Source organism: Bufo bufo, chromosome 10 (genome assembly GCF_905171765.1).
Source record: "Bufo bufo chromosome 10, aBufBuf1.1, whole genome shotgun sequence".
Lineage (NCBI taxonomy): Eukaryota > Metazoa > Chordata > Amphibia > Anura > Bufonidae > Bufo > Bufo bufo.
Genome location: NC_053398.1, coordinates 139,177,329 through 139,200,390, shown reverse-complemented (window position 1 = coordinate 139,200,390; position 23,062 = coordinate 139,177,329). Strand labels below are relative to the sequence as shown.

General features: G+C 43.0%; 1 protein-coding gene across 4 annotated transcripts in view; it reads right to left on the bottom strand.

The window, feature by feature from the left end:
- The window catches only part of KCTD15 (potassium channel tetramerization domain containing 15), a 46,687-nt gene that overhangs the window by 21,802 nt on the left and 1,823 nt on the right, over positions 1-23,062 (bottom strand). For 3 of the 4 annotated variants that reach the window (XM_040409432.1, XM_040409431.1, XM_040409429.1), the window contains exons 2-3: positions 16,560-16,735; positions 3,563-3,707 (exon numbers count right to left, since the gene is read on the bottom strand). In XM_040409432.1, the coding sequence (XP_040265366.1) occupies positions 3,563-3,707; positions 16,560-16,723 (309 nt within the window). In that variant the 5' untranslated portion in view covers positions 16,724-16,735. Of the gene's footprint in view, positions 1-3,562; positions 3,708-16,559; positions 16,736-21,668; positions 21,726-23,062 lie in introns of all 4 variants that reach the window. The other variant, XM_040409428.1, reaches the window with a different exon arrangement.

The following is a 23,062-nucleotide window of genomic DNA, read 5'->3' as shown; positions in this document are numbered from 1 at the left end:
ATGTAACCCGGCGGCACTTTTCTTCTATTTGATTAAACAAAGGTGAAAACTGATCCATATTCAGCAGCCCTTTGTAATGATTTCTTTAACATAAGACACTGCTCAGGATGGGAGAGAAAAAAACTGCACGCGTTTCACACTCTCCAAAGTGTCTGCTAATTAGAAAAACACAAACACTATATTTATCTTCTGTATACCATTACCGCCTTGTACTACTGACTAGGATCTATTACCTAACATTGAAAATTGGCGGAAAAATAAATAAATCTACATATAACCATAGCAACCAATCACGAGCGTGTTTTACTGAACGCTAATTGCTCATTGGTTCTTATTAAATGATCTCTAGTACAACTGCATCACGAATGCGCCCGGTCACGTTGGCGCATACCATAGTGGATGGTCACTGCAAAGGTGCCAGGGTCCCTCCATTATCGGCTTTAGAGAGCCCCATTTAAGTGGGCATAACCAGGCATGGGATTCAACCAGTTGCCTCCAGTTCTCCAGATCCGGTTGTTAAAATTACAACTGGATCGGAGAACAGTGTTACCAGCTGATCCGATGCTCTGGCGGTGGCAGGGCAGCTGGAGATGCTCTCTTCCATTGCTTCGCCCGCCGCTGATAGTTTAGCTCCTTAGTTGGGTGGTATGTGTGTGCAGTGTATATGTGGTGTATTTATGTATGTGTACAATGTATGTGGTGTATTTATGTGTATGTGTGTTGCATATATATGGTGTGTTTACATGTAAACATGTGTCGTGACGCAGCGTGTCCGCCGTTGAGTAGGGAACCTGTTGTTAAAAATTTGAATCCCACCCCTGGGCATAACGTAATCTCACATCTCTCCACCTTTCCAGACCAGTAGTCCAAATGGGGCGATCCCAGGGGTGTAAACTGAAGAGGTAGCAGCTGAACCTTGGGCTGTCATACCTGCGAATGCCCATAGACCTCTAAGAAACATTGAGGTACATTGTATCCCACAAGATGATTACACTTCCTTCTGAAACTCTCTGCTTCTTCCGCAAGCAGTTTGTGAATCCCGATTCATCTCCATTGCCCTCCTCACATCATAGACTCGGCCCTGGTCACCACTAGCCCTCTTAATGGAGAACACAGTACATCATATCTGTAACCACTCAGAGATACTGATCATATCCATTGCTATACATGTACTGGGTTAGACGTGAGGGTTATACTGTCTCTTACCCAGGTCTCATACTAGGAACTTTGTTGGGTTTTTAGACTCGGGTGCACCAAAAACAGTTGGTTTTGGAATAGGGACGGGATGTGGCCCACATTCTTTGCCTCCTAGCTTTGTTCATGTCAAGGTTGGGCCATACACTTCATCAGGGCTCGAGTCGTACAAGACAAACCCGAGCAGATGCCAGGACTCGCTCGGCTCGAAAAGGCCGGTGGTGATCTAGGTGAACATCCTTAAGGCTTTCCAACTCAACTACGCTAAGCAGTTAAAGGTGCTGCCATGCTTATTTTATAGCTTACAATGGTATAAAATAAAAAGGAGTGATACTCACCTTTCCACTCTCCTGCTGACCTGGTACCAATGTTTTTACGGTACAGGCAGCATGAAATCCCAACAGGGTCCCTCATTACAGAGAGCCATGGTTCAGAATAGGGAGCAGAGTCATGCGGGCGGCTCCCCACCTGCTTCTCCCTGCCCAGCTAGGTCTCATTGACTGAACTCTCCGTAGTCACAAAGACTGGTCAATGAAACCAAAGCCTGCAGGGAGCCACTCAGATTCTTCTCCCTGTTCCTGGGAAATTATCTTTGAATGCCCCAGCATTTCAGAGTAAAAGTTCATGCACGCGGCCGCTGCGATTTTTGTGGTCCCCAAAACATGGATACTGGCCGAGTGTGTTGCGCATTTTGTGGAACATAATGTCCTGCCCTATACAGAACTGTCCTATCCTTGTCCATAAAACAGACAAGAATAGGACAAGTTCTATTTTTCTGCAGACATAGGGATGCAGACAGACCATGGAGTGCTTTCCACATCTTTTGCGACCATTGAAGTGAAAGGGTCCGCATCTGATCCGCAACAAATGCAAATCGGATGCGGACCAAAAACCACGGTCGTGTGCATAAGCCCTAAAACATGGCTCTCAGTAATGAGGGAGCCAGTCAGGATTTCATGATGTCTGTGGTCCAGACAGCAGGACCATCCTGACTGGTTCCTTTTACACACACATTTCTGCTGTGCTACTTTACCTCTTAGAAACCTATAGGAACATGTATATACTCCAGGGAGATTGTGCCACATAGTAAAGTATAACTAATATGTATTTCTTTGGTATATACAAGTGAATGAAATCCCACCCTGTAATTTACCATTTCCCGCAAGAAATTCACGTAAATAGTCACAACTAAGCGGATGGCGTTAGAGCCACTATCTGGGGCTGATTGATAATGCCAGGGGCCCTGCCAGCACAGTGATGTTACATAATATTAGTTTCTGAACCAATCAACGTGTGGCAAGAATCCAAATCTCTGCGGCCAACTGGTGCGGGGGTCTACCATCCTCAAGTCAGAGTGACCTCAGGCACTTCCCAACCACCCCACCCCAGGGCGGACTGGCCACAGACCCTATAGGGAAATTACCGGTGGGCCAAAGCCGGGTACATAAAGATCTGATGCTCTCAGCATTAATTATTTTAGGCAGTATTTTGTGCTGCACTGTGGTATCTGGGGCCACTTTTATTTTTTTTTTCCAGGGCCACTTTAAGTTTCCAGTCCGCCCCGGCCCACATCACTCAGTTCTTCCTTGCCAATCAGTAACCACATTCACCTGTGACCATACCTAAGAGTGGACATTGGACAGTGCTTGCAAAACCCCTAGTTTTATATTTATTTATTTATTTTAATACCATTAGAAACAGTGGGATCCACCAGAAGGATCTAATGTATGTGGGTGGTTTTTAGACAAACCCAAAACTGACCAGTGCATTGTGGGATTGAAAGTGATAAATACCCTATGACCCCCATCATTGGCAGAATGACCTAGAATAGAAACTGTAATCATGTGACACAAGTAACGCCATATACTTCAATTAGCCAGATGTATGCTAAGAGTGTCCGTCCGGCCAGCAAATGTAAGCACCTGTCTGTCTGAACACTACTGGAATTGCATAGTCATCTATGCTTTAGAATACATCTATATGCAACAACAAAAAAAACCTCTGTGAGTCGATGCTTGTGTAGGCATACATTGGGGGGGGCTTACATCCGTGTCCGCAGACCATGAAGTGGGGTGATTCTAGGAGTTTTCAGAGAGTTTTTTTTAACTGCTGACCTATCTGACCCACACCAATCAAATACTAATGACCTATCCAGAGGAAAGGTCATCAATCAGTAAAAACTCTCGGGAACGGCATAATGCCGCTGCAGCACCACTTTCATATCTACTTTCTATTAGAGATGCAAGTAAAATCGAATCAGTACTGTACAGTTTTCCACAGCGACCAATCGCACAATAAATAAAGAAAATGTGCCGCACCAAAGGGTTTTGTACTGCATTTTCACAAAAATGGTTTTCATCAGCTTTACCTTAAAATCTTCAGGAAGGAGCAATTTTGAAGTTCGTAGAAAACTTAAGATGTAGCGGAAAATTTCTCCATCCCGGTCGATAAAGTAATGCTGTTTTAAGCTGTCCAGTACGATGGGTTCTGTCCCATTAAACAGACGACTTATTCTGAGGAGCCAAGAAAATAAAAGATTTGTTATAAGAAATATTTCACTCTTGTTTTCTACTGAATTGTTTCAACTGTGAAAATATCATTATTTTGAAGTATTTTAGCTATGTGATTTTACATATGAGGCAGTATTATAGTAGTTATATTCTTGTACATAGGAGCAGTATTATAGTAGTTATATTCTTGTACATAGGAGCAGTATTATGGTAGTTATATTCTTGTACATAGGAGCAGTATTATAGAAGTTATATTCTTGTACATAGGAGCATTATTATAGTAGTTATATTCTTGTACATAGGAGGCAGTATTATAGTAGTTATATTCTTGTACATAGGAGGCAGTATTATAGTAGTTATATTCTTGTACATAGGAGCAGTATTATAGTAGTTATATTCTTGTACATAGGAGGCAGTATTATAGTAGTTATATTCTTGTACATAGGAGGCAGTATTATAGTAGTTATATTCTTGTATATAGGAGCAGTATTATAGTAGTTATATTCCTGTACATAGGAGCAGTATTATAGTAGCTATATTCTTGTACATAGAAGCAGTATTATAGTAGCTATATTCTTGTACATAGAAGCAGTATTATAGTAGTTATATTCTTGTACATTGGAGCAGTATTATAGTAGTTATATTATTGTACATAGGAGCAGTATTATAGTAGTTATATTCTTGTGCATAGGAGGCAGTATTATAGTAGTTATATTCTTGTATATAGGAGCAGTATTATAGTAGTTATATTCCTGTACATAGGAGCAGTATTATAGTAGCTATATTCTTGTACATAGAAGCAGTATTATAGTAGCTATATTCTTGTACATAGAAGCAGTATTATAGTAGTTATATTCTTGTACATTGGAGCAGTATTATAGTAGTTATATTATTGTACATAGGAGCAGTATTATAGTAGTTATATTCTTGTACATAGGAGGCAGTATTATAGCAGTTATATTCTTGTACATAGAAGCAGTATTATAGTAGTTATATTCTTGTACATAGGAGCAGTATTATAGTAGTTCTATTCTTGTACATAGGAGCAGTATTATAGTAGCTATATTCTTGTACATAGGAGGCAGTATTATAGTAGTTATATTCTTGTACATAGGAGGCAGTATTATAGTAGTTATATTCTTGTACATAGGAGGCAGTATTATAGTAGTTATATTCTTGTACATAGGAGGCAGTATTATAGTAGTTATATTCTTGTACATAGGAGGCAGTATTATAGTAGGTATATTCTTGTACACAGGAGCAGTATTATAGTAGTTATATTCTTAACCAAATTTCTTTTTATTCAAAGAATAAGGTACATCTTACAATCACATACCATCGTAGTATTGATGAAAAGGTATATTACAAACCTTCTATGTAAGTGACAATAATTGCATATCAGTGCATCATATGGTGTAAGATGAAGCCAAAAAATATAACAGACAATAAAAGTATAAAACAAAGGAGAGGAAAGGAGGGGTAGGGAGTGGACAGGGGGGGGTTAAGAGTTTTTCCAACTCAGTCAAGTAAACTTTCTATAATTCTTCCAAGGTGACCAGATTTTAAGAAAGCGGGAACGTGTGTAGGATTCCCAATGGGCCAGTTCTTCAAATCTATAGATCTGATCCACCTTGTCTCTCTACATCGAAACAGTAGGAGGTTCAGTATCTTTCCAAAGCAGCGGGATCAACAATCTCGCCGCCGTGATAAGTATAGTGGGAAGATCAGATTTACAGGGAGACAGCGAGTCATTGTGACACCAAAGTAAGATCAGTTTGGGATCTAGTTTAACCTGCGTAACACATACCTCATTGATCAATGCTTCTATGCTTAACCAGAACGCTTTGATCCTCTCACAATACCACCAAATGTGTGACAGGGAGCCTGTATCCTTTTTACACCTCTAACACTCACTTGGGATGTCTGCATTAAGCCTATGCAGAAACTCCGGGGATTTGTACCATCTTGTAAGCAGCTTATATGAGTTCTCTTGTATCCTAATACAGCAGCTAAAGCCGTGAGAGTGTGAAAGGACAAAAGCCCTTTCCGGTTCTGAAAGGCGGATGGAAAGTTCCCTTTCCCACGAATTGAGGAAGTGTAGCTCAGGAGGGGAGGATGAGAGTAATTCTTTATATATGGTAGACAGTGGTTTGGGGATCCTACGGGTGTCTGATAGCCTTTTATCCAACCAAGAGGGAGGACTAGAGGTAGTTGGGGGTGGTAGTTTGATCAACTTAATATCCTTCTGCAGGGCAAATCCCTGGAGGAAAGGGGCGTTTTTTATTTTGGGGTCATTCAAGACTGGGGACCAATCCAGGTTCCCATCTGGGGTCCTGATCTCACTTAAAGGGATCTCAGCTAAAAGAGGCCAAATGCCTGAAGGCTTCTTAGCTTCCGGGTGAATATAAAATTGAAAGGAGGAGAGTGGAGTGCCTGGGATTGGAAATGTAAGCACCTTGGCTTTAAATTACTTGGCCCATTCAACCAATAGGCTCTTCCAAAGGGGTGATAAGGAGGAACTACCTGGAGAACAGGGGGATAGCCCCCAAAGGATCCGCTTCATTTTGGTGGAAAGCAGAGAGCGCTCTAGACGCACATATGGAGCATCATAGGAGTTATTGAGGAGGGATAGACCTCGGAATAATTGAAAGGCCGCATAGTAGGAGCGCATGTCAGGCAGACCAAAACCACCAAACCTCTTCTCTCTGGTCAACACCAAATATGCAATTCTTGAGGGTTTATTACCCCACAAAAAGAGAGAAAAAACTCGGCGAATGTCGACAAAAAATGAGTGCGGCAGCCAAATAGGCAAAACCTGAAGTAGGTACAGAAATTTAGGGACTATAAAGGTCTTGAGGTAGTTCCTCTTTCCACACCAAGAGATGAACGGAAGTTTAATAGAATGCAAATGTTTCCTAACTGATGATAGTAACGGGGCATAATTAAGAGCAAACAATTCCTTTACTTGGGCCGGAACGTGTACTCCTAAAAATACTAGATCTTTTGTAGCCCAGTGAAAGGGGGTAGTTCTCTGAAGGGTCTCTTTCACTAAGTCCGGACAGGTAATATTAAGGGCCATGGACTTACTATAATTGATTTTAAAGTTTGAAACATAGCCAAACTCCTCGAAAAGAGACAAAAGCCTAGGGAAGGATGTTTCGGGATTAGATGTCATTATAAGTAGGTCATCAGCAAATGCGGCTGTCAAGTGGGTCTGAGAATTAATGGTAAGGCCCCTAACTATAGTAGTTATATTCTTGTACATAGGAGCAGTATTATAGTAGTTATATTCTTGTACATAGGAGGTAGTATTATAGTAGTTATATTCTTGTACATAGGAGCAGTATTATAGTAGTTATATTCTTGTACATAGGAGCAGTATTATAGTAGTTATATTCTTGTACATAGGAGCAGTATTATAGTAGTTATATTCTTGTACATAGGAGCAGTATTATAGTAGTTATATTCTTGTACATAGGAGGCAGTATTATAGTAGTTATATTCTTGTACATAGGAGCAGTATTATAGTAGTTATATTCTTGTACATAGGAGCAGTATTATAGTAGTTATATTCTTGTACATAGGAGGCAGTATTATAGTAGTTATATTCTTGTACATAGGAGTATTATAGCAGTTATATTCTTGTACATAGGAGCAGTATTATAGTAGTTATATTCTTGTACATAAGAGCAGTACTATAGTAGTTATATTCTTGTACATAGGAGCAGTATTATAGTAGTTATATTCTTGTACATAGGAGGTAGTATTATAGTAGTTATATTCTTGTACATAGGAGCAGTATTTTAGTAGTTATATTCTTGTACATAGGAGGCAGTATTATAGTAGTTATATTCTTGTACATAGAAGCAGTATTTTAGTAGTTATATTCTTGTACATAGGAGCAGTATTATAGTAGTTATATTCTTTTATATAGGAGGCAGTAATATAGTAGTTATATTCTTGTACTTAGGAGCAGTATTATAGTAGTTATATTCTTGTACATAGGAGCAGTATTATAGTAGTTATATTCTTGTACATAGGAGCAGTATTATATAGTTATATACTTGTACATAGGAGGCAGTATTATATAGTTATATACTTGTACACAGATAGCAGTTTTATGGTAATTATATGCTTGTAATATTCATGCTATTACTAATAAATAATTGAACTGCCCTTTAAAATGTGATCATTGCATTTGTATACAGGTCATAAATATCTAAAAATTTATAATGACTACTAATGACCACATTATAATTTCCAGCACCCCTGCTAGGTTTAGGAGGTTATAGTAATCATTGTCCTGATTTAGTGTCCGTAGACAATTACATCCAGTTGTGTATCACAGGGCAGGAGGACTGGTATCTTTTGTGTCATTTGTCTAATAAGCAATGAAGGCTCGTATTTCAGAAGACCATTTCAGCACTGCACAGAGGTCTCTATCCCCTCCCCCATCTCGTACGCAGCTTTTCTGCACACATGATACACATGTTGCAGCTGTAGCACTAGGTCAATAGCCCCTGGCTCTGAATCTCATCGGGCCCTGGGCAATCGGCTGCCCATGTTTTCCATAGAATCCAGCGAGCAGGGTATAAAGTATTCATCTCTGAACATCCAGTATAGGATTCACAGGGACAGGCCATCCCTATGACACCCTGAGCTGTGTACAGGTTAATGAGGATGTTGCCCCGCACCCCCTCTATACAGTCTATGGGATTTGTACTGTAATAGTTGATAACAGCGACCCAAATATTGCTATTATGTCAAGAGTGAAGCAGGCCACAAATGCACAGATAAATCAGCAACAATTAGGATTTGCACATCTTTGATCACAAAAACAGACATTTGAAGCATTAATGTATATGATAAAAGGCCAAGAACTTCCTATGTCTGACATATCACTGTCTATATGTGTACGTATTATATGTCGCCTTGCTATAACATTGTGACCGGTAAATAAGGCTGAATCAGGCTTTTATTATAACCTGTAACCATAGAGACACATAGGAACTGGAGACACAAAACAGTAGATTTGTTCAATAAAGACTAAGTTGTTTCATTGTATCAGATACACTTTACATACCCTTCACTAGTTACTGAAAGAGAACCGAACCTGTCCCCTCTCCTGACATGTCAGTTTTAGTAAATACTTGTATTCCCAAAGGCATAACAGCTCTGGGACATCTTTTTCTCATAACTCTGCATAGTGATGTGCCTCTAGTATTCCTTCTGGAAATGTATATATAAATGTACAACTGGGTGGTAACAATCACAGGTACAATGAATTGGGGGAGGCAGGTGTTAATATACCTAGCCACTGGGGCATTCCTGGGCCAGACCTGCTTCCCATGATGTCTTAGTTGGAGGAAGTAGGACCATCTTACATGCTAAGGCTACATGCACACGACCGTGGTGTGTTTTGAGGTCCGCAAAACACTGATGGCGTCCGTGCTCGTTCCGCAATTTGCGGAACGGCACGGACAGCCTTTAATATAACTGCCTATTCTTGTCCGCAAAGCGCGGACAAGAATAGGACATGTTTTATTTTTTTAGCGGGGCCGCGGAACAGAGCCACGGATGCGGACAGCACACTGAGTGCTATCCGCATCTTTTGCGGCCCCATTGAACTGAATGGGTCCACATCCGAGCTGCCAAAACTGCAGACCAAAACAACGGCCGTGTGCATGAGGCCTAAGGCCAAGTATCTTTTCTCTATATTGTTATATTGACGAAACTGAGCCAAATTTATCCGTCCTGACACCCAATGTAAGTCAATGGGGACGGATCTGTCCTCCATTGACTTTTAATGGTGTTCAAGACTCATCCGTCTTGGCTATGTTAAAGATAATACAAACAGATCCGTTCTGAACGGATGCAGACGGTTGTATTATCTGAACGGATCCGTCTGTGCAGATCCATGACTGATCTGCACCAAACGCGAGTGTGAAAGTAGCCTAAACTGAGAACAGTCCCACAAGCTAGGGGGAAAAGGGGAATATTGACCGTTGTCATCCGAAAATTGGTAATATTTTGCCTTTTTACACCAGTAAGGTTAGATATTGCTGTTGATAACAACTATTAATATTAATAAGCGATATCTGGTCTTTTCAATGGCGAACCAGCCAGGAGATCATATTAATTATTAATATTCAGTATTGGCATTAATAATTATATATCTCCCCTTTATCAAAAACATTTTGCAAAAGTCACAAAAACATATGTGCCCAATTTTTTAGATACAAATGGACAAACAGCCCGTGATTCAGGCACAACCAAACAAGCCTATTGTGCCACAGGCCATATTAAGGACCTGTGTTGTTCTTTGGGCTCATACTGTACTTCCATGGTGGCATGTTTTATTGCAAGCTGTAGAATACAATACCATATAGAATGCCTATATGGTATTGCCTAACAAATCCCAGATATCCGGTAGCCAACAACCTTGTAAAATTGCTGCTTGTGCCTAACTTTTTGAGTCGAGGTTCACTAGGGTCTACAGAAGTTAAGGTCACTAAAAAAATTAAAATTGTCTCTGGGCTACCAAAAGCTATTGAGCAATTTGCTACTGTTGACCTACCCATAAAATGAAGGCGCCATTCTAACAAATGCCCTGTAAACCCGCAATATTCTCACGGATTTGCAGCTTTGCGTTGAACGTCATCGATGGATTTCATGCAGAACAAAACTCAGAAGGCGATGTTGAGCCGAGAAGGTTGGAGTTTTCAAAGATCTCTCATGGCCTTTGCCTTTCTGTCTCTCGCCCAAACACACTGACTGGGTCATCAGACTCGACGAGTGCGGCAGCAATCTCATTTTTCATACTTTTTCTAATATATATCTTCCTAAAATTAATATTTAACTCAACAAGGACGCAAGCAAGAGAGTCTGGGGGAGGAATAATTACCTCTTAGGATCAGGAACGCCTGAAGGACTTTGTGCAGAAGACAAGATTTTAAAGGCTGCAGGATGTCGGCGGTTGCAAAGTTTCATAAAACAGGACTAAGGTTTATAATAAAAGCTATAGAACACCTATTAGGGGATACAAGAGAAAAGGTGACCATTTAAAGGGCCACTAACATCACGTTGGCCCTTTTATTTGTGTTGTTTTCAAGGTGTCAAGTTATCATTCTGGGTCAACGCCATTAGGCCACATGCACACGGCCGCGGTTTCGGTCCACATCACATCCGCGTTTGTTTACGGATCCGATGCGGACCCATTCATCTCAATGAGGCCACAAACGATGCGGACAGCACACCCATTCCGCGGCCTTGAAAAAAAACAAAAAAAAAAAACAGAGCATTTCCTATTACTGTCCATTTTGCAGACAAGAAAGGGACTTTTCTCTAGACGTGGAAAAAAAAGACGGCGTGCTCACATCTGGGATCCGCGATTTGCAGAACAATTACGGCCGTGTGCATGAGGCTTTAAAGGAATTCTTAACTCCCTTACTTTTGATGTCCTGTGTTCAAGATAGGCAATCAATATCTGATCGACAGGGGTCTATCACCCTGCTCTCCCGCCGATCAGCTGTGTCCGAGTAGCTTCTTCCATTGTGCAGTGGACGGAGTGATCCTGATCCTCAATCACTTCAGGGTAGTTCTGGCGCTGACTTCCTTTCCTAGACCTAGTGCAGAAAAGCAGATTGATGGGGGTTCGGGGTGTTGGACCCCCTACAATCAGATATTGATGGCCTATCCTCAGGATATGGACAAGCCCTAGAAAGTCATATAGCCACTTCAATGAGCCTCTGACTTGTGTGGCCACCTCTCCACTTTACCTCCTCTATGTGTCCACCGCTGGTCATCTTGGCTTGCAGAAAAGGAGTCAGCGGACTCCTGTTATCCTGAGGGCAAGGCTTCTATCAGACATGCATGCCATCCCATGAATATGCCAGAGCAGTCTAAAGTGGAAATACCCCTTAATAAATGTCCATTACTTCAGTTGTTGAATATTCAGTTAAGCTGTTCCTTACAACTGGGGGGAAACTGGATGACAACCAATATGGTCGCCATCACAGCTCCTAACGCGGTTGAACTCTTCTTTTTCACAGACTCTCGAATAGAAAATTCACAACGTAAGTAAAATTTTGTTAAAGAGGTATTCCGGTTAGATTAATTTATCCCCCTATCCACAGGATAGAGAATAACTATTAGATCAGTATGGGGTCCTACCGCTGGGACCCGCACCGATGACGAGAATAGGGGCCGTGTGCCCCCCCTGAAATGAACAGAACGGCCGGTCACACATGCTTGTGGCCGCTCCATTCATTTCTATGGGAGTTCCAGAGATAGCAGAGTACAGCGCTCGGCTATCTCCGGAATTCCCATAGAAATAAATGGAGCAGTTGCAGGCAAGCCCGACCGGCCGCTCCGTTTTTTAGGGGGGCTGCAGGGGAAGTCTGTGAAAAAACCTTTTTGCAGGAATTCATCCCTTGCTCCTACAACATGGCTAACAAGGCACATTTGCTTTTTCTTTTTTGCAAAATGGTCCCAATACTTTCCCATAAAATTCTACCGATGCCCATTGACTATTAAAATTGAGTTTTCAATAAAACGTCCCCTGAAATAAAAACAGCGCAGGTTTTCCTTCTAAAGATGGGTCATCACTGAGCCACCCAGCAGGGAAAGTTAAGACGCGTTCTTTAATTACAGGTCAAAATTATGAGCACAGTACCTGTAATTAGAGCCGGATCTTCAGCTCACATACAGGCTGGTTTTGCCTCTCCCTAACGATTGGTAAACACACAGATGCTTGCGTAACTGGTCGCCCAAAGTTATTGAGTCGTCCTCTTCCTTCTGGCAAGTTTTTACTATCCAGCCATTTCTACATTTCTGGGAAAGGTAGATGACAACCAATAATTCGGCCTACCGAATGGCAAATCTACCTAGACATGTGTCCTGCTGCATAACGCAGGTCTAGGTTTGATGTAAAGGAGTATACGTAATTTGGCCAACTGCAAGCACCTAGGGGGTCATTTACTATCCAGAAATATGCCAATATAAGGTGTATTTCTGGCGCAGATTGCGGCGCAAAGGTTATATGCGCCGCAATTTGCCACCATTCCCCGCTCACACCAGATCTAAAAAAGTGGACGTGGCATGGGCAGGGAAGGGCACAGGCCGGCCCATCTCATTCATCATTTTTTACGCCCGTTTTAGAAAGCTGTCTAACATTTAGACCGGCGCAGTTATGCTGAAGTTATAGAGAGTCCGGCACCTCTACATAAGTCCAGCGGATCCACTGCCAGCTATAGGGGTTATTAGGATTGGCATCTGAAACGTTGGTCTTAATAAATGATCCCCTAGTAGAGGTGGAATATATGACTGTTCCACCTCATCCCAATTTCAGCCTCTGTCGCAGCATATAGGGGCACGTTTACTAAGCTTACTAGCTTCGTGGCTCATGCACACGACCTTATGTATTTTGCAGTCCGCAAAAAGTACAGATGACGTCCGTGTGCATTCCATATTTTGCAGAACGGAACACTGGCCCCTAATAGAACAGTCCTAAGACCCATTCATCTCAAAAGATGCAGACAGTACACCCGTGGTCAGTTGATTGGCTGGCTGCTTATTACAGAGAAGTAGCTTTTGTAATATAATGGCTTAAAGGCCCCTTTCATACGGGCGAGTATTCCGCGCGGGTGCAATGCATGACGTGAACGCATTGCACCCGCACTGAATCCTGACCCATTCAATTCAATGGGGATGTGCACATGAGCGTTGTTTTTCACACAGCACTTGTGCGTTGCGTGAAAATCGCAGTGTGTTCTATATTCAGCGTTTTTTCACGTAACACAGGCTCCATAGAAATAAATGGGGCTGCGTGAAAATCGCAAGCAAGTGCGGATGCGTTGCGATTTTGACGCATGATTGCTAGGAGATGATGTTAGTAAATAGGGATGAGCAACCCCGAACCCCATTAAAGTCAATTCACTGTATTATTTTCCCTTCTAACATGGTTATGAGGTAAAATAATAGCATTCTTAATACAGAATGCTTACTAAAATGTCTATTGAGGGGTTAAAAAAAATAATAATAATAAACTCACCTCATCCACTTGATCGCACAGCCAGTATCGTCTTCTTTCTTCTTCCTGCAGGACCTGCAAAAGGATCTTCGATGATGTCATCGCGCACTGTGACGTCAGCGCAGGTCCTGCTGAATCAAGATAGAAGGTCCTTCTATCTTCATTCAGCAGGACCTGCGCTGACATCACCGCGCTCACCACGTGGTGAGCGCGATGACGTCATCGAAGGTCCTTTTGCAGGTCCTGCAGGAAGAAGAAAGAAAACGATACCGGCTGCGCGATTAAATGAATGAGGTGTGTTTATTTATTTTTATTTTCTTTTAACCCCTCAATGGACATTTTAGTAAGCATTCTGTATTAAGAATGCTATTATTTTCCCTTATAACAATGGGAAAATAATAAAATAAACAGAACACCCATCCCAAACCCGAACTTCAGTGAAGAAGTCCGGGTTCGTGTTTGGGTACCACATTCAGTTTTTTATCACGCGCGTGCAAAACGCATTGCACTCGCGTGGAAAAAACTGAACAACGGAACGCAATCAAAGACAAAACTGACTGAAATTGCGTGCCTACTCGCGCAGGTTTGCCACAATGCACCCGCAACGCATCCGGACAAAATCTGTGACGCCCGTGTGCAAGAGGCCTTAACACTTGTATCCCCTGTAAGGCCATGTTCACACGGTCATTATTTTGCAATCCAGGAGTGGATCCTACAGAGAAAAAGTTTAACAGAAAGATTTGTTCCTCTAGGATCCGCTCCTGGTTTTGGCTTACAAATACTGACCATATGATCTATGTTAGATGATCCTTTGCAAGATGCCATAGCCAACGTTTGCGTCCACGGGCCCACTGAAGTGAATCGGTCGTGTGCATGAGGCCTAAAGTGGTATTAAGCCACCTCCAAGATTACGTGACTTTATGAAAACTTTGCGGTACTAGTCTCCAATTCGTGGCTGTCCAGCTGTTTTGAAACTGCAAATCCCAGCATGCCCTGACAGCCGCAGGCTGCTAGGAGTTGTAGTCTTGCAACAGCTGGCCTATACACAGGTTGGAGACTACTGGTTGCAAATCAAGAGGTTTGCCGTAGCCCGGACGGTGCAATTCTCCCAACTCTGTGAAAGGGGTTGTAATGTCTGCAAGTCTTGCCAAACATCTGGCGGTAAAGTTATGTTCCTAATTACCATGCAGAAAGTATATTGCATACACTGAGCTGCGATCTCCTCCGGGGCTGCTGCGGATTTTACTTTTATTTATTTTTTATTTCTCGGGATCCCAAGGAAAAAGCAAAAAATATAAAATATAAAAATAAATCGCCATCTAAGTATGACCTTGCTTAATGGAAAGAATCGGTTACACTTTAACCAGAAAGAATGTTATTTAAAGAAGTCAATTACAACCGGCGAGTAACTTGGCCAGCCGGCTCTTAACAAGCTTGCGTACAGGCATGTCAGACATAACCGGAAAACACTGCAAAGTCACCCCCTGTCTGCTCTGCCATAATCTGAAAAGCTGCTAATTAGAAAACGAATTGGAAGCAGAGAGCTAATGAAAAAGGCCTGTGTACGGTCATCCAGCTGAACTTCATGGGCGCCGGGTGTCTGGCATGAGCAGAGCATAGAAAGTTTTGGGGATTGCCAAGGACCTTCTACTAGGTATGAGGGGAAATCAGAGTCGGCCAAGGGGACTGATTTCTGCGCCCCAACTCAGCACTGCAAAGTGACCCATCACAAAATCGGATATAAGGTATCTATTTGCCTCAGAAATGCTTCGGTAAGGCTACGTCAACCGTAGATGTTACTAAAATTTTCCGTTACGGAATTGCAGCAGCAAAAAAAAACACAGCAGCAGGGAAATGGATAAGAAACAAATCTCATCCACATGCACTGCTGCAAATCTGCTGCTAATCCACGCGGGAATCACTGTACAGTGCGGATTGCTAGTCCTCGGCGTGTCCGTTTATGCTGCAGATTTCGCAATTTGCAATGCTTAGGGTGAAATTCACAGCACAATACGCATGCGCAGACATTTTCTTTGTGACGTTTTTCACGGCTATTTATGCCCTATGTGGACATACCCTAAATCTATTGAAACGTTTGGAAGTCAATTTACGCCAAAACCAGGCATAGGACTCATCGTGTCTGTGATATATAGACATAGCAGAGCTGAATTTGCTGTATGGTTTGTACAGTATGATAACTCAAGGACCAGTCTTTGATCCCCCCCCCCCCCCCCCCCCCACTTGCGCTGCCGGAGGATGTGCCTCGTCAAAATTTAGACGCATCCTCCGGCAGCGCAAGTGGGGGGGGATCAAAGACTGGTCCTTGAGTTATCATACTGTACAAACCATACAGCAAATTCAGCTCTGCTATGTCTATATCTTACTCTGCTCCCAGAGTGGAGTATTTTTTTTTGTTTCCAGCCGTAAATGTTAGTAAATTTGCCCCGGCCCCACCATGCTCTTGCCAGGATGGTGTAAAAATGCTGCACGGGCCTCGAAAAAGGAGGCTTGCAACTTTTCTTAATGCAATACTGGGGTTCGTAAATGAGTTCAAGTGCGAGATGAGGCGCCAGAGCTTACCTGCAGCCATATATAAAAGAACAGATAACGTGGATAGATCACAGTGATTTCTGATAAATCACAAACTCAGCTCTGCTATATCAAATGTAACATCTTCCCAAGGGCGACAGAAGCAAGGAGCCTTTGCAAAAAAAATATCCAACCTCCAAAAATGTCTGAAGCCCCTGGGTACAGAGCAAGCCCATGACGTACCCCGCTGTCTGGGAGTTAAAGGGGAACAAACAGATGGAGAGATCTGTCCTTACCTTGAGTCCGGGTACTTGGTCAGGGTGGCCAGGCTGCTGGTGTACATGTGTCCCCCCACGTCGATGTGCACAGGTGCATTGGATTTGGTGAGCTGCGCTGGGAGAGGTATTCCTTGTGAAGCCAAGGGAGAGACCGGGGAGCGGGTGAGCGACAGACGGGACATGCTGCTTTCCTCCTTGATAGGCAAAAAAAAAAAAAATTAGAAAAAGAAGAATTCTCCTTCAATACAATCACTATGATGAGATTGAGGTGGTCACAAATTTAATCAGATCATTCCCGCATCCTCCTGATCACACGCCCTGCGTACAAATTATCATCCACAGCCGCAATTAGACCCCCTCGCATCGCTTTCTTAAATACCAGAGGGCAGGTAGACTATGCTTATTAGCAATAAGAAATCAGGAGCATTTTTTTTTCTCTTCCCTCCTTCTTCTTCTTCCTTTCCAAGGTGTCAGCCTCAAGGGGCACAAAACAAACTGCAAAATTCTAATTAGAGGTCGTGGGCTTATGTGTTAGATGTGAAATATCCCCTGACAAACGGAGAAGCAATTTGTGAATTGAGATTCAGTTTTTTTTTTTTGCAAGTGCATCTCAATAACAAGACACCTCTAAATTAGTGACTTCCTCGGTCCCCGAGGCCTTTTATGTGATGCACTTTACATCCATTCACCTACTGTAGCGTCTTCCAACCGCACCTGGGCACGAGACGCAGAGACGGCATCGCCATTTGGTGGAGAAGTGGGCAAAAGTTGGAGGAAACTATTAAAAAGGTTTGATGAATCTACCTGCCAGCGCCAATTGGCAGAGGTTAATGCTAAGAATGCCCAAGACGCCAGTCCTTTGATGTATGCATAAAAATGTAAATTGTTAGCAGCCGCTTGATTTAAAGTACAAGACACTACACCAAAGTTATCCGTGACCTGTATACAGTACGAGGCGACTCGCCCGCCCCTGGAGAGAGACTGGGTCCTAATGCCGCCTTCTACCGTTTACAATATATCGATGTAGCAGTGTTTAATTTGTCATTTAAGGATGCTTTCACGCCTTGGTGCAATTTTGGCGCCGCAGACAAATCCTCCTCTCAAAAATCCAGATGCGGAAATGTGCAGCTATGCCGTGGCGAAACCCATATCAAAATCCACAAGAAAGACGGATTTGTTTGCGACGCGTCTGAAGCCGCCATTGCACACGGCAGTGTAGATTTTTTTCGCTGCGTTTCTGCGTCATATATCCACATGAAAAAACCTCGTGCAGATTTTGTCTCAGATTTTGAGGTGGATTTGCCCCACATCCCAAACGCCACATGAACAATCTTCAAAATCCGCACAGCAGGTCAATTTCCGCACTGTGTAGATAAGACTTTTTAGCTGGTACTGTATTACACGACCGGAAAATCCACGCGTAATACACGACCAGGTGGTGCATATACCCTTACGGTTTCTTTTTACATAGATGGGTTAAACTCAGTGGGGGACATGAAGTGGGATGCCTTAGTTGTACCCCCTGCATTGCCGTCGTCTACGGATAATGTATGACAAGGTGGGCGCCTCGTCCTAAATTAGGCACATATATGGCAGTCTATGTCTTTTTCTGCCTTTTTTTTTTGCCAGTTACCCCCCTGGGGCGCTCCCCATCCCACCCATCGGTCATACTTGGTGTAAAAATGCCCAAGCGACAAAATATTGTGTCCTTATTATGTCCTTTGCGACTATTTTTTCACCCCAGACAACATTAATAGATGACCCCCAGTAGGTTTAACTGCTGCCCCATGGAAAACAGCAGACAGCACGTGATATCAGGATGAGTTGTGCCATATGACAAACTCAAGTCTGCCAATCTTTAGGGTTAATACAGCATCCTTGTGGTAAAATAGGGGTCGGCAACCTCCAGTTCTCCAGCTGTAGTGAAACTACAATTCTGTTCTGGAGCATGCTGGGAGTTGTAGTTTTACAACTGCTGGAGTGCCAGAGGTGGTTGACTCCTGTGGTAAAAGTCTGAATATGAGCTTTTGTGGTCAGGGCCACCTTTACCTCCCTTTCATATCATTTTGACCTATTGTGACCCGCTAAAATTACAGTAAGAGATTGGTCGATTAAATGTGTGCACTCCATCAATAAATGGTCTACAGATGGTTATACCGACTCACTGATCTGTATAACCCCTAATAGAATGGTATTACACTACACTGGGCTCTGCTACATCTGTATAACCTCTAATAGAATGGTATTACACTACACTGGACTCTACTACATCAGTATAACCCTTAATAGAATGGTATTTCACTACACTAAGCTCTGCTACATCTGAACACTTTATAGCATGCCAGCATCTTCATTGTACTATGTAATCAACTTGGACCATCAGCCAACCTCACTGGGTCCAAGTTTACATGTCCACATCCCTAAGAAACAATGGGGCACAACTAACGTTTTTTTGCTTTGGCAGCCCCCAGATGTATGTCAATCCCATCCACATACATTCATCCAGGTACAAGACAATCAAATGGGCCAGAAGTGCTGCAGCCGGCAGGACAAGTCTGTGGGCATCTCCAGCTTTCTGACTATAAGTAACTGAACGTCCGCATGTGCCTTCTCCCCTTTACAACATACACAGATCTGACCTACCGACAGGTGCCCATAGTCATTTTAGGATACAAACTGTAGCACAAACGCCATGCATGAGATGCACATCTGCCCCGTTTTCTACCATGGCCACAAATATCAAACTATTGAGGAAGTTTGAGGGAGAAAATGTGGACAAATGTCATATGCAGTCAACATACTGGCTGCAGCAGATTTATCAATGACCCCCAGTAGGTTCCATCCCTGAGGCGTTCCATCCCTGAGGCGTTCGGGTGCGTTCATACTTTGCAATTTTGCAATGATTTCCACAGAATTGCAGTAGATACATTACATTTTTTCCCCAGTTTTGCAAAATTCTGCTGCATTTTGCAACAATTTTGCATCCTAAACTGTGATACAGTCGTCACGCAGGAATGATCGACATACTACACACATACTCACTTCGAAGCACTAAGGCCTCTTTCACACGGGCGTCACAGATTTTGTTCAGATGCGTTGCGGAAAACCCGCGCGAGTAGGCACGCAATTTCAGTCAGTTTTGTCTGAGATTGCGTTCCGTTGTTCAGTTTTTTCCGTGCGAGTGCAATGCGTTTTGCACGCACGTGATAAAAAACTTTATGTAGTACCCAGACCCGAACCCGGACTTCTTCACTGAAGTTCGGGTTTGGGATCGGTGTTCTGTTGATTTTATTATTTTCCCTTCTAACACGGTTATAAGGGAAAATAATAGCATTCTGAATACAGAATGCAAACTAAAATGTCCAAAATTAATTAACTCGCCTCATCCGCTTGATCGCGCAGCCGCTATCGTCTTCTTTCTTCTTCCTGCAGGACCTGCAAAAGGACCTTCGATGACGTCATTGCGCTCACCACGTGGCGAGCGCGGTGACGTCGGCGCAGGTCCTGCTGAATGAAGATAGAAGGTCCTTCTGGAGGAAGAAGAAAGAAGACGATACCGGCTGCGCGATCAAGTGGATGAGGTGAGTTTATTTTTATTTATTTTTTTAACCCCTTAATGGACATTTTAGTAAGCATTCTGTATTAAGAATGCTATTATTTTCTCTTATAACCATGTTAGAAGGGAAAATAATAAAATAACAGAACACCGAACCCCAACTTCAGTGAAGAAGTCGGGGTTCGGGTCTGGGTACCAGATTCAGTTTTTTATCACACGCGTGCAAAACGCACTCGCGTAGAAAAAACTGAACAACGGAACGCAATTGCAGACAAAACTGACTCAAATTGCGTGCCTACTGGCGCGGGTTTGCCGCAACGCATCCGGACAAAATCTATGACGCCCGTGTGAACGAGACCTAACTGTCACAGGTGCTACCTATATATTTCTACAGGATACAAAGGTGGCACAAGACACATTACGTGGACTAGTAAGTGGCTTCCCTCTCCTACATTAATTCCCCATCCACAAACATTTCCAATCCAGGTACAGTAGAGCTGAGTACGTAGTAGGTCCCTGCGGAACAAGAGATGGCACCTTGTCAATATGGGAAAGTTTGTGACTTTTGGCAAACTCCCCTCTGCTACATTTGCACACCGCAGTTGGGTCACAGTAAAACTAAATGGTATATTAGGCTTGCAAAATACAAATGCACCTCCAAATTGGATGCAATGTGACGAGCGCGTTTCCCAGTCAGTTATATAACATATCGCACACAGTAGTAGCTGGCGGTACTATGTAATAAGATCAGTATGGACTAGTGTGGGAAATAAAGAGGCTCGCAAAGTTCAGGCACAATAGCGGCAGCCGGGGGGTGCTTTAGTGTGTACGCCGGTTACACGCTCGCTACGTAATGTGAGATCAGATGAGGGTTAGAGCTGCACAGTCATGCATTCACTGGAAATACGAGTGCACCTACAGAGGTGCAAACCTGCTGCAGAAATACGGATGTAGCAGAGCTGAGCATATCATTTGTAAATTGCTTTGCTTGTCCTTTGGGTTAACTTTAAGTTTAAGTCATGCTGACACATCATGATCTCACCACGCACTGTGCCAAATGACAAACTCTGCCCTGCTACATCAGAGTGGCTATAACACATTTATCCGCCATATTATAATACCACATTCATAGTTTAGATTGCACTAACAATACAAGCATGGGTGTAAGCTCTTGTGGCCCAACTCTTCCTGTCATAGTCACCTATTGTGACCGTAAAAGTACAATAATAATAATAACAACAATAAAAAGATGGATATAGAAAATGACTGACCGCATTGTAGCCCACAGACACGTGGCTTAGGTTCTCCGGAAAGATCATTTTCCTGAATAATTCACCAATCTAGATTAGAAATGTATAAGGCCATTTACCAGTCATCCGCTGCCATACTGGGAGGCTGCCCCCCTATAGGGGCTCACCAGTCACCTCTAGAGAAAGTTAAAGACTTGCAAACTGGGTGCAATATGCGGCATATGTAGATGGTAAAATGGAGCAATAATAAACAGAAACATATCTGCCCTGCTGTAATATTAAAAGCTCAAACAATAATAAAAAAGGGACAATGTTACCCACTTTTCCTCTTCCATAAGACAGTGCAGAATTGGGCATCCCATGCATCTTGTAGACCCTCTGGGGAAAGATAGAAGGGATTGCCGTCAGGACCACTGCTTCTACCAGGAGCGACTGTGTGCAGGTAGTGGTGCCTTTCGGTGGACCGTCCTCACTGGCGGCGCTCATACCAGGGGGGGGGGGGGAGGTAATCTGCCAGGACTGACAAAGAGAGTCTTCCACCTATTCAGAAGACTATGCCACTGACACAGATGCTTGCTTACGTGCCCCCAGGAGCCAAGGGCCCCCACCTCTCCGGCTCAGAGTGGGTTAAACACAATTGCATTAGGAACCAGCGGCTTTAATTGTATAAACAGGAGGGTGGTCTCATGCACAAATTGGGTGATGGCTGAACTAGCTGGGGGGCAAAACCAATACAACCAGGTCTACGAATAATGGGTAGTTGTTTTTTTTTTTTCCTTTCTGGGTCTTGTTTTTCCCTCCTCCAGGTCTATGAAAAGCCAGATTATCTTTCCCCCTGTCTTTGTGGAAGTAGCTGCACAAATGTTGCTTGTAAAAGCTATTTGCCCATGTAAAGTGAAGCCATAGCACGCTCATTTACACACAAAATGACTCCGTGTCCCATTGTGCACACAGTTGTTTCGCTCTCTAGGGGTGATTAAACTTGCTATGTCGCTGCAGCTTGAGAAGATTTCAAGAAATCGTTTCTCCATGAAGTCGCCTCTTTGCTTAAGCTGTTATTTTACCCATAAAAGGTAAACAGAAGGCGTTTTTTTTTTTGTTCTTTTCTTTTTTAGTTTTTTTTTTTTTTTTCAGAGGGAGAGATAGAGCTCTATTCAAGGCTTGGTGCCCGGGGCAAAAACCCTAGAGCAAGGAATGTTGAAAGGAGAGAGAGAGAGAGAGAGAAAATATTTCAGGGTGTTGTCTTCACAGCACAAAAGCCTACAGGAATATTCCTCATTTACTGCACACACAAATGGATGAGGCATTTAGATCCCACTTCAAAAGTCTGAGAAGTATTACTGGGCGTATGAAGTTTGTTCCCACCTCTGCACACGGCTGCGGGGCCCTGGTAACTCATACCACGGCAGTCTGCGCAAGCCCCACAGAGGGACTGGCTGGGGGTGAAAGGTGCCTAAAATCCCCCCAGCCTCTGTGACTAACAGGGCATTGCAAAAATCTTACAAAACAAAGGCAGCGAAACCTCTCCAAAAGACCACCCCTTACCCACACCGCCATATATTACGCCTCCGCGCCACCTTCTCTGAGAAGACCACTTTTGGGTGGTGGTCTCACAGAGGGGAGTTCCCAGAGAGAAGAATGTATCAACTTCCAGTGCACAGCCCCTGAATATTAGGAAGATTGCAGAATATTTTGTAACAATGAAGCAGGAAACA